Here is a 12500-nt window from a genome sequence, read left to right on the forward strand (position 1 = left end):
TGCTTCTTCATTTATGAACCTAGAACAAGGTTTGCACCACATTGAAAGCAGAATGAAGACAGAACGGATGTATTTGCTGCAGTTCAAAGTGAAACAAAGCAGTTGCCTGATACTGTGCTGTAAGCATCTGTAGCAGAGCGCATGTCGACAAAGCGTCCCAGTTTCAGTAAAAGCAGGACGTGAACTGAACAAACGAGGGTTAATTACATCGGGGAGTCAAGAAGGAGAATATTTCAGTCCTGAGTTTAGGGAGGAATCTCGTGGGAGGAACATAAAGCATTCTCAGACTACAGAAGCTATACTTTATTGTGAGAAGAAGTGCAAACTGTTGTAACAAAAGCATAGATATGGTTTATGTATTTGGGGTTATCAGTTCCTGTACTCTGTGCTAAATTCAGCTTGGCATCTCATTATTGAAATATATTCAGTTTTCAATGTCATGCAATCAGTGGCTGTGAGAAGAAAAGCTTCATAAATACATTCAGAAGTGAGATAAACCAGCTTCCTTAACCCCTGAATATTTCTGAATATCAAAGTAGCTCTGGCGTTACATCTAAATGTAAATTTGAAATCCGTACATTGGGTGGATGGCTTTATCTCAGTTAAATCAGACTCAGAAATAAAGTGTTTAATATAACATTTTATATCCAAAATCTAGTTTATAATGTTATTTACATCATTTAAGGTTTAGGAAAAGCTCCAAAATAACACCTATTTTGTTAAATAGAGGTTATTCATGAAAGTACAAAAACTTCTCTCAAAGGACGTAACGGTGCCAATCTTATGGTACGATATTCATATTAAAGTAATTATTGCAATATTGTGACAAGGCTGAGAGAAAATTGTAGACATTTTATATTTTCCTTGGTGTCATTACTGTTTGGTCCTTGTTTGCAACCATGTTTTAAATGTTGAAATGTGTTGTTAGCCTGTCATATAGACTTTAAGTAAAGAATCTTGTAATTTGATATTCAGTATTATTGTGAGACTTGTGACCATGTGATACAATATTTAGTTTATTGTCTACATCCCTACTTATTATCACCAGCACAGCATAACAGTTACATACACTACAATATAGTGATTTTTAAAAGAACAGATTATCACTGAGTCATTCTCACCAGCTGACAGTCCTCCAGAGTGTTGACCAGTTGGGCATTTTGGCAGGACAGAATGGAGCCGGCCAGGTTCAGCATCACACAAACCGCAGACAGCAGCATGAAGAAGGTGATCTGAGAGAGAAAGAGGAGACAAACGTTCACTTCATCTGGTAAGACATAAAAACACAGGCAATATTAGAATATGTGACAGGACATAAGAAACCAGTTATTTATGAAGAGGCTTTTCACCAGCAGAAGGTTGAATGATTGGCAGCTGTGGAAGACCTGGAGGACTAAACAACCTTGTGAGAGAAGATTAAACCAAAAAAGAGGATCTCAAAGGGTTTGGTAGAAACAGAAGAGAAATTTTGTGATTAAAATAGGGAAGTGTGAAATGAAGATAACACCACAAAGTTACAAATTAAACTTGATGGATATTATTCAAACTTTAAAACATTTTTAAAACATATTTTGATTACAAACTGACTGTGAAAATCATTTAAGTTGCATGAGCTCAACTGAAATGGTATTTAACACCTGCAGTTGCACCATTGCCTCTTTCCATTAGTATACACGGTCTACTTGTCTCGTCTCCATGGAGATGTTAGTGTTGCTTAATTAATGATACATATTATGGATTATATTAATCCAAAAACAAACATGTGATGCCACCGGGCCAAGATACAAGTCAGATCTGTGGTGGGGAGAGGCCGCTCACATAACAATGACCAATAAAAACATCTGGAGAAAAGCAGAAAAGTGACAGAGTGCACCTTTAGATAATGCAGCAACAAGAAGGTCAGGTTCAAATCCCGGGTTCACTCCTCGTGTCTCAACGAGATTGAATGATGGGTCAAACGCAGAGGACACATTTCTTTACAGAGAGAAAGTCTAGTTACAGCTTAAACAAAGCAACACAAAGCTCAAAGCTCAGAGGTGCAGGGATAAACTTCAGCCACCCGTGACGACAAGAGCAAGAGTAAACAAATGAAACATCCCATTTTTACCAATGTGAGCCACTATTAGCTTTTCAGAGCGAGACCGGAGTCATTATTGATCACCAAACACAACTGTAATCTTTTACCATTTTAAAGTGACACTGGGCACATTTATCACAAGCGCAGCAGTGAGCAGAGCAGAACGCATTTCCATTAGACTGCAGTGAAAACGTTCAAGTTGAATTATGGACTGACAATAACTATCAGGGAGAGGATATTGTAATGCATAGGCAGACGCAGTAGAAGTCCTCTCCGCAGCACAGCGCCTGTAAGTTGTATTTAATGAAACCTTTGTGGGTTTGTCTTTGTGCCAGCTGAGCCTCGCCACATCTCGCAGTCACCTGGAGGAAACGGGCTCTCGGAGTTACACTTTGAAAAGAACAGGCCAGTGCTTTGCCGGTGGTGCAGGCCGACACTTACAGACCGTCTCCCCCTTTCACACTACAACGGTCCTTTCAAATAAAGCCTTCAGGCATAAAAACAACCTTTAAAAAGAAAAGGATAAGCCAAAAGTAATACTGGATGGTCAGACTGCTTTCATTATGTGTTTGTATATACATTCAAATAACATGCATTTCAGAAGAACGTTGTCTACAATTAAAGGTGGGTAGAGTAGCCAAGAATTGTGCTCAAGTAAGAGTAACGTTGCTTCAAAATAATTACTCAAGTAGAAGTACAAGTAGTGGTCAAATAAATTACTGTAAAGTTACTGTAGTTGGAAGGACAGAAAATGATGATGCTCAAAATGTGGTATTTGGTATAAGATACAAAAAGGGAAATCTGAAGGAGCAGGGCACGAAGCACAAATGTTCAAATCATTTAATATTGTCAAAATAAAGCTTTTGTCACTTACTCACAGTGGGAAGAGGAACCAAAACTTTTTCTCAAGTAGGAGGAAAAGTATGGTGTCCAAAATCTATTCAGGGAAGTACAAGTTCTTAAAGTAGCTCAAGACAACAGATATTTTGACTCTAGTCGCTTCCACGCATTATGCCATGATTGTGTTGTTGTTGTTTCAGATTGACTGAGTTTATTTGCCAAATATGATTCAACTGGTCACCATCGTTCTCACATAAATAATACTTGCTTTCCTTTTACCAGCTGAATTTCACAGAAATTGGCAACGAGATTGCGATTACTTTCCAAACAAAGTTGCTCCGAAGACACCAAGGGACACCAAAGCCTTTATCTCTGTCCAGTCCTTCTGCCCCGGACCGCCTCGCGCCCCTGCGGGTCTGGACTCTGCAGGCTCATGCTCACTTCTGGCTCTAAACCAGAGACTGCTCCACGTCGGCCCTGGAGCGCAGCGCACCATTTAACGCTGGTCATTAATTATCGCCGCGCTGCTCTGTGCATGTCAATTGGAGGAAGGCTTATCAGGGCATATTAGTTCTTCTCATGCAGCTGTACAATATGAGGACGGTTCATGAGTGTGCTATTGCTACCAGGCTTTGTTTTGTAAATGAGTGAATTGTGTGTTTTCCCCCAAAGAGTGCATTGTAAAAGCAGCACTTTATGACAAATTAAGACCACTGCGCACTGTCTGCAACTAATAATAAAGCATTTTATTTCTTCAGTCTGGAAGTAAGTGCCAAAGCTCAGATTGGCATCCGGTTTCTCTTTGTCATCTGAAAAAAGCTGTTTTAAAGCCGTGCGCTGAATACATGTGAATATATATTACCAACGTGCCAAAGGCTTTTTACATACTTCCTCCTTTAGCCATGTGAGCGTGTGTGTGTAAAATTCTTTGTTTGGAAGTAGTTTTATTGCAATCTCTGTCAAAGCATTCATCTTCCCCGGCTTGATATTTAATTGGGATCCTCAATTTAAAGCTGCACTATTTCTTCTTCTTGTTTTGCATATATTACAGTATATAATTAAACATATCCGTACCTTCTTGCTTTGAGTGTGCTCGCTTCTACACAAACACAAAACAGCCTCTGCAAATATGTTGTCAATATATGCATTTTCTGTTCATTTGGCTTTCCAGAACTACGGGACCATCTCCATCCATACATATGTTGAAATAGCCACAGGAGATGATGTAAAAGGCGGGTTTAATCCAGACACATTTCCTCTGTGTTGTTCCCATCTGTCTGCACTGCCGCCAGCACCAAAACAAGCCCATTCATCAATGTGTTTATTTGAAATGGGCCAGCGATAAAACTGAATGGAGAAAGTGAAGCTGCAGTTGACAGGATGCCATTGTATAAGACAACTTCTCTGGCAACTGCTCTGGCACACATCGACTTTTTTTTGCATTCTCAATACATCAAAATTGAGACTAAACCCAGGCCTAAATCTGGACTTGATCAGGACAAAAACAGGACTAGGACAAGACTAAAATGGTATTCATGCCATTCAATCTTTAAAGGGCTGTACCTTTTTTCTTTCATTCAATACAGTGAGATCTGTTTGCCGCAGTACAGATGTATTGTAAAAGCATCTGTAAAATGAGTTCCTCCTGTGTTTTATTCATGATACTGCACATGCTAGTTGTTGTTAACTTTACCGTGATGGCAAAATAACACTTCTAAACTAATCGCTGTAAATAATTAGGATGCTCAGAATGTATTTGGTAAGTGAGCAATACGTACAAAAATCATAAAAATATATATAAATAATAACTGTGGAAGAAGTGCCCCCTACAAAAGTTTTTTTTTTTTAGGCAAAGCTTTCAGTTTGTTTAGAAGATGATGTCATTGCTTTGGCTTATACCCCTTTTATTCCATAGTTGCTGTGCATTTTGATTAAGTCAAGTATAGTAATGAGTACTATACTTAAAGTTGTAATTATTTTGAGGATGAGAGGCTTTTATGTTGCATATATGAAGAAAAAAAGAGTTTGTTTGTTGCTGAGAGCACACTGATGTCCCAGCGTGGCTGCAGCAGCATTAGTATTTAGTCTGCAGCAGCAAGATGCTATTTATTTTCAATTATCCGTGAGCCACGAGAGACGCAGCACTGTGGCTTTGTTTTCACTCCAGCTCCACACATCTGACAAGACTCTGCTCTGATACTGTACATCTGTCCTCACATGGAGCCAAATATAATTCTGTAGCTCTTAGAAAATGAAAACTAGAGCACAAATTAGCCTAAATGTCTTGAGAAGAAGAAATGATGTGTGAATGTGAAAGTCTTTTCTAAAAAAAGCGATACATATGTTTATTGCTAAAACGATTGCCCATATCCCCAATGTGCAGTTAAATATTTCTGAATGTGTGACTGCTCTAAGTGGATTATACACAAGATCTCATGTGTTTGCTTGTTCTCTCTGTGTCTGCGCTTCCTCTCCCTCCAAAACAGCAAACCTTCATTCTGCTAAGATTTTTTTGATTTTGACAAATCACCACTTTATATTTTATGTACATTCATAAATGATGCTTTTGTTATTTGATGAAAACAAACAATTCTAAAAATACTCACAGTAAAGTGTATGTGAAGGTGCATAATGCTGTGGAACATTTCAGGTAAAGCAATTAAATCTCCATGGAGACAACCCTCAATCAGAAAAGTTACATAGATATAGAACATCTTTAACATCTTTAACATTTGCTCTTTCAAGAAATACAATCCAATTAATAGTGATAAATGACCATCTCTGAACACCTAAAAAAAGGATAGAAGCCAAACCACAAAGGTCCAGAGTCCATCACAGCAGCACAGCCTCTGCAGCCGGCCTCTGGAGGAGCAGGATCTTGGCACACATTTTTGAGAGTGATTTTGTGCTGGATCCACATGTCCTGGATTAACAGTGAAAGGTAGTGACCCTGGATCAGTGCCAGTCCAAATAAATTGAGGAGGTGTTGAGAGGAGCTCTCAGCACAGAGTCTCGGGGGACATCACACTAAAGCAGATGTAACAGGTTGGCTGGACCTCTGCTCCAGCGAGGAGAGGGGCACTGCGAGATTCAGAGCTCTGTGGAGGAGAAAACAGCCGTGCACCACCAGAACACTATCAGAACACTACCAGAACACTACAAGAACACTATCAGAACACTACCAGAACACAATCAGAACACAATCAGAACACTATCAGAACACTACCAGAACACTATCAGAACACTATCAGAACACTACCAGAACACTACCAGAACACTATCAGAACACTACCAGAACACTATCAGAATATCAGAACACTACCAGAACACTATCAGAACACTATCAGAACACTACCAGAACACTACCAGAACACTATCAGAACACTACCAGAACACTATCAGAATATCAGAACACTACCAGAACACTATCAGAACACTATCAGAACACTACCAGAACACTACCAGAACACTATCAGAACACTACCAGAACACAATCAGAACACAATCAGAACACTATCAGAACACTATCAGAACACTACCAGAACACAATCAGAACACTATCAGAACACTACCAGAACACTATCAGAACACTATCAGAACACTACCAGAACACTACCAGAACACTATCAGAACACTATCAGAACACTACCAGAACACTACCAGAACACTACCAGAACACTATCAGAACTCTATCAGAACACTATCAGAACACTATCAGAACACTATCACTATCAGAACACTATCAGAATTCTATCAGAACACTATCAGAACACTACCAGAACACTAACACTATCAGAACACTATCAGAATTCTATCAGAACACTATCATAATTCTATCAGAACACTATCAGAATTCTATCAGAACACTACCAGAACACTAGCACTATCAAAACACTACCAGAACACTAACACTATCAGAATTCTATCAGAACACTACCAGAACACTAACAGAACACTACCAGAACACTAACACTATCAGAACACTATCAGAATTCTACCAGAACACTATCAGAATTCTACCAGAACACTATCAGAATACTACCAGAACACTACCAGAACACTATCAGAACACTATCAGAACACTAACACTACCAGAACACTACCAGAACACTATCAGAACACTACCAGAACACAATCAGAACACTACCAGAACACTACCAGAACACTATCAGAACACTACCAGAACACTATCAGAACACTACCAGAACACTACCAGAACACTATCAGAACACTACCAGAACACTAACACTACCAGAACACTAACACTACCAGAACACTATCAGAACACTATCAGAACACTAACACTACCAGAACACTACCAGAACACTACCAGAACACTACCAGAACACTATCAGAACACTATCAGAACACAATCAGAACACTATCAGAACACTACCAGAACACTATCAGAACACTATCAGAACACAATCAGAACACCATCAGAACACTACCAGAACACTACCAGAACACTATCAGAACACTATTAGAACACTAACACTACCAGAACACTATCAGAACACTATCAGAACACTATCAGAACACTAACACTATCAGAACACTACCAGAACACTAACACTATCAGAACACTATCAGAACACTAACACTACCAGAACACTACCAGAACACTACCAGAACACTACCAGAACACTATCAGAACACTATCAGAACACAATCAGAACACTATCAGAACACTACCAGAACACTATCAGAACACAATCAGAACACCATCAGAACACTACCAGAACACTACCAGAACACTATCAGAACACTATTAGAACACTAACACTACCAGAACACTATCAGAACACTATCAGAACACTATCAGAACACTAACACTACCAGAACACTATCAGAACACTATCAGAACACTACCAGAACACTATCAGAACACTACCAGAACACAATCAGAACACTATCAGAACACTATCAGAACACTACCAGAACACTATCAGAACACTACCAGAACACAATCAGAACACTATCAGAACACTACCAGAACACTATCAGAACACAATCAGAACACTATCAGAACACTATCAGAACACAATCAGAACACTATCAGAACACTATCAGAACACTATCAGAACACAATCAGAACACTACCAGAACACTACCAGAACACTACCAGAACACTACCAGAACACTACCAGAAATACTCTTCAGATCAAGTGAATTATGACACTGATCGTTGATTGGTCGCTGAATGAATGAGACTCCATGTTTTTTGAATAAAATTACCTGTTTAAAACGACGCCATTTTAGATTTGTGGTAAGAAACCTGTAGAAGAAGAAGATGCAAAAGTGGACGGGGAGAAATAAGGTGAATAGTATTAGCAATAATAGTGATGATAAAGTCAAATCATTACTTATGTGTGCGATTTAAATGTACTATATACATGAAAATGACACAGCAATGATTAAAATAATATTTAGACTCTATTTATGTCGACATATGCCTACTTCCTGTTCTAATTAATGTGTAAAATATAATATAAAATTAGCCAAACTTGGTGTTAATGACTGAATTAAGGAGCTCATCAGCCACTCCACACTGTAGTGCACAGATTAAGTGTGGAATAAATTTCACATTTCTGATTTCAGAAGTCGAGCGTTTGCCTAATGCAGAAGGAAATTAACGTCAAACTTTTTTTTAATTTTTTTTTTTTTATTGTGGTTTGGTCAAAAACAAAACAAAAGGTGCTCAACATTCAAGCACAAAACTAAATTCGAGATACATTAATGTTTTTTGACCAGGTGTAAGCAGAAGCCAAGGCTTATTGTGCTGACCCTTCTGTCAAACGCTCAACATTGGTGGACATTTTATAGTTCACAAGCCACAGTTCATCAACAAAAACAACACTACATAATACTGGACAGTCTGCTCACAAGTATCCTCCCCAAGCATTCAAGGTATTATAACAAAGCTGCATTTTCATTCTGCTAAATATTTTTCTATGATTGTTTCCTTAAAGATCCTTTTAAACAGAAATAAAGAAATGGCATTTTTTAATTCATCGCAACAATTGTTCCATAATTTAACTCCTTTACTTGACAAACAATGTTCCCTCAGCGTTGTTCTCACATAAGGTCTGTCAAATATACACGTTCCCCTTAAATTATATTTACTTTCCCTCTGGGTAAACTTTATCCTCAATGAATTAGGGACTTGATTACATTTAACTAAATACATAAATTTAGCAGTATACAGGTCTACCAAATCATAAAATTTTAAAAGCTTAGATTGAATGAACAAAGGGTGACTCGGCGAGTTATAAGATGCATGATTGATCAGTCTAATGGCCTTTTTTTGTAGAATGAAAATTGGTTTGGTTCTAGTTTTGTATGTGTTTCCCCAGATTTCAATACCATATGTTAAATATGGAGTAATGAGAGAACAGTAAAGTAAATATAAGGCATTTTTTTTCAAAATATACTGCAATTTGTATAAAATTGCAATAGTTTTTGACACTTTTTTCAGTACATTTTGTATATGTGTTTTCCATGAAATTTTGCAATCTATGATCACTCCAAGAAACTTAATATAATTGACTCTTTCAATTTCATAACTATTTATTTTGATTTTGATATCATTATCTACATGTTTGTTACTGAATACCATAAATTTTGTTTTATTTAAGTTCAATGATAATTTATTTAATGCAAACCAGTTGTTTAGTTTATGCAGTTCTCTCTCCATCACCTTCACCAACTCACTAAGATTATGACCCGAGCAGTAAACTGTGGTATCCTCTGCAAACAAGATAAAATTAAGAACATCAGATACTTTTTGGATATCATTAATATATAATAAAAATAATTTTGGGCTGAAAACAGAGCCTTGTGGCACCCCACAACTAATTTGCTGACAACTAGACTCTGCTCCCTTCAGATGAACATATTGGAATCGATCCGATAAGTAATTATTTAACCAAGAATTTGCTTTTCCCCTAAAGCCATATTTTTCCAATTTTTGTAGTAAAATTGTGTGGTCAATTGTATCAAATGTTTTCTGTAAATCCAAAAATAAACCTATTGTATGGAGTTTTTGATCTAATGATTGGGAAATATTTTCAACCAGATTAACAACTGCCATCATTGTGGACCTGTGTGCTCTAAAACCAAACTGATACTCATTTAATATATTGTTAACTTCAACATAGTTATCTAATCTTTTAACAAACAATTTCTCTAATATTTTTGAAAATTGTGAAAGTAAAGAAATGGGTCGATAATTACAAGTCAAATGTTTGTCACCGCCTTTGTACAAGGGAATAACCTTTGCTATTTTCATTTGATTAGGAACAATTCCTGTTTTAAAAGATTGGTTACAGATGTGAGTAAATGGATTGACAATATGTTCCATGATATTTTTGACTAAAAACATATTGAACCCATTATTATCTGTTGATTTTTTGTTTTTACAGCTCTTCACAATTTTCAATATTTCATTTTCATTTGTTGGGTTTAGAAAAAATGAATTTACACCTTCATACGTGACCCCAATCTCCATGTCATTGTTTTGAGGGGGCACAATTTTTGTTGGCAATTTATGGCCAATGTTTACAAAGTAATCATTAAACTCATGAACAATTCCCTTAATATGACTTATTTTGTCATTGTCTTTGTTCAAATAATTAGGATAATTATTATTATTATTATTATTATTATTATTATTATGTCTCTTGTGTATTAAATCATTCATTATTTTCCATGTTCCCTGGATATCTTGTCTATGCATTAATAATTTTGTATAATATTCTTTCTTACAATTTCTGATTATATTAACTAATTTATTCTTGTATGCTTTATATTTAATTTCAGAAACCTGCGTTCTGGATTTTAGGAATTTCCTATGTAGTTGATTTTTCTTTCTGCAAGCCTTAATTATTCCTTTAGTAAACCAGGGTTTCAGCATCTGTTTTTTACAAATTATTGTCTTAAGTGGACAACAATTATTATAAATATCAAGTAATTTTGCTAAAAAGAGATCATATGCTTCATTAGGATTTTCATACCTATAAATTTCATCCCAATTTTGTTTACTTAATTCCATTTTCAAAGTCTCAATTGCTTAAGGTGTTCTATGTCTCACTGTTCTTATGTCGCTAGTCTGATTACAAGGTGTTTTAAATACATTTTGAAGAATTGCAAAAACAGGAAGAACTTGATGCGGGAATATGTAGAAATGAAATAGGCCTAAACCTAAAGTGTGTATAATCCCTTTTCCATGGACCTTTGCCCTGCAAGTCAAAACATATTGTAATATTTATTACTACAATATGCCACAACGTACAAAATGGCTTTATATGTATATTTTATGCCCCTTGTAGAAACATTTGGTAAGCAAAATCCAAGTAAGAGTGCTTAAATCTTTTTTCCCATTTAGTATAAAAGCAGTTTCTTTTGAATTATGGTTTTAGTATTTTGTTCACAGGGCACATTTTAAACCTGCCCAGGTGCATTAATATCAGGAATATATGATAAACTATAACACTTAGATGCTTGCAACATCAATTTAACCACTTAAATGTTCTTACACAATGCACTTTTAGCTAATCCCGAGACATATTATGCTAAATGTTTGTGCTACTGACTTTGGGAGACATATTGTGGCAGCTCAGAGTGCAAAGAAGCAAAATATAACCAAACTGAAGCGGCCCCTGACAATGCTCTCTCTCTTTGTGCACCTTTATGTTGATCTGCCCGCGTTGCACTGCAGACACCACTCAATATGAAGCATCTTTACGTTGCTATAGGAGCCTGTTCGTTAAATGCCTCCACACGACGCTGCGTCCTGACAGTGACGTACAGCCACAGGGACACGTGTCGGAGGGGCCACGCCACTGATGGATTACTTCCTGTGGTTCGGACCCATGTGGAGAGTACAATGCAATGTCTGCGGCTCCTGGAAGAATCGGACAATGTATCAGGACTCAAACGTAAAGCATAGGGGCTTGTTATATAGTTATGTAGTTGCTGAAGAACAAATGCTGCCGCCTCTTGTTTTGTTGGATGTTCTACATGTTTGTCTGTGTATGATGCTGTTGTGTTTATGTGACGGAGCTGCTGTTTCAATTTTGGATTTAAACGTATGTATGTTTTCTATGGTCTTGTATCTTAAAGAGTGACAATGACTTTACCTCTTGATAATGAACAAAGGCCTGGATAAATGCTGAAAGCCAAAAAAAAAAAAAACAGCCTGAAAGTGAGTCTCTGCAGTGGGTCATCAGTGTATTAACCCACACTTCTCCACATTACTGACCTCCGAACAGCTTTGGCCGATGACACTTGGGCGTCGTAGTGACTCAGGCCTAATGAACTCGACCCAGCACGTGTCATCAGTGCAGAACAACACCACATGGATCTGCCCAAGTGTCTAATAATAGTGTTCTAATGTAATAATAAAGAAACATTGATGAGCATAGAAGTAGGAGGGCCCTTGTTGAGTTACTCGCACTAAATGAATGGCAGCTCATGATTACAACAAGTCAAGGAGGCACTTGAATAACACCACAATTATTACATCTAGAGAGCTATGCAGTTCAGAAATCCATGCAATATTTCAAACAACAAAACAAAACTG

The 12500-nt window shown here is 37.2% G+C and overlaps 1 protein-coding gene across 1 annotated transcript in view; it reads right to left on the reverse strand.

The window, feature by feature from the left end:
- fam189a1 (family with sequence similarity 189 member A1) overlaps positions 1-12500 on the reverse strand; it is a 110479-nt gene that overhangs the window by 16325 nt on the left and 81654 nt on the right. Inside the window, exon 3 of the mRNA XM_072465180.1 lies at positions 1122-1232. Within this exon, the coding sequence (XP_072321281.1) occupies positions 1122-1232 (111 nt within the window). The remainder of the gene's footprint in view (positions 1-1121; positions 1233-12500) is intronic.

Source organism: Eucyclogobius newberryi, unplaced genomic scaffold (assembly GCF_026437365.1).
Source record: "Eucyclogobius newberryi isolate DKJ021-1_F unplaced genomic scaffold, fEucNew1.0.hap1 SCAF_5, whole genome shotgun sequence".
Lineage (NCBI taxonomy): Eukaryota > Metazoa > Chordata > Actinopteri > Gobiiformes > Gobiidae > Eucyclogobius > Eucyclogobius newberryi.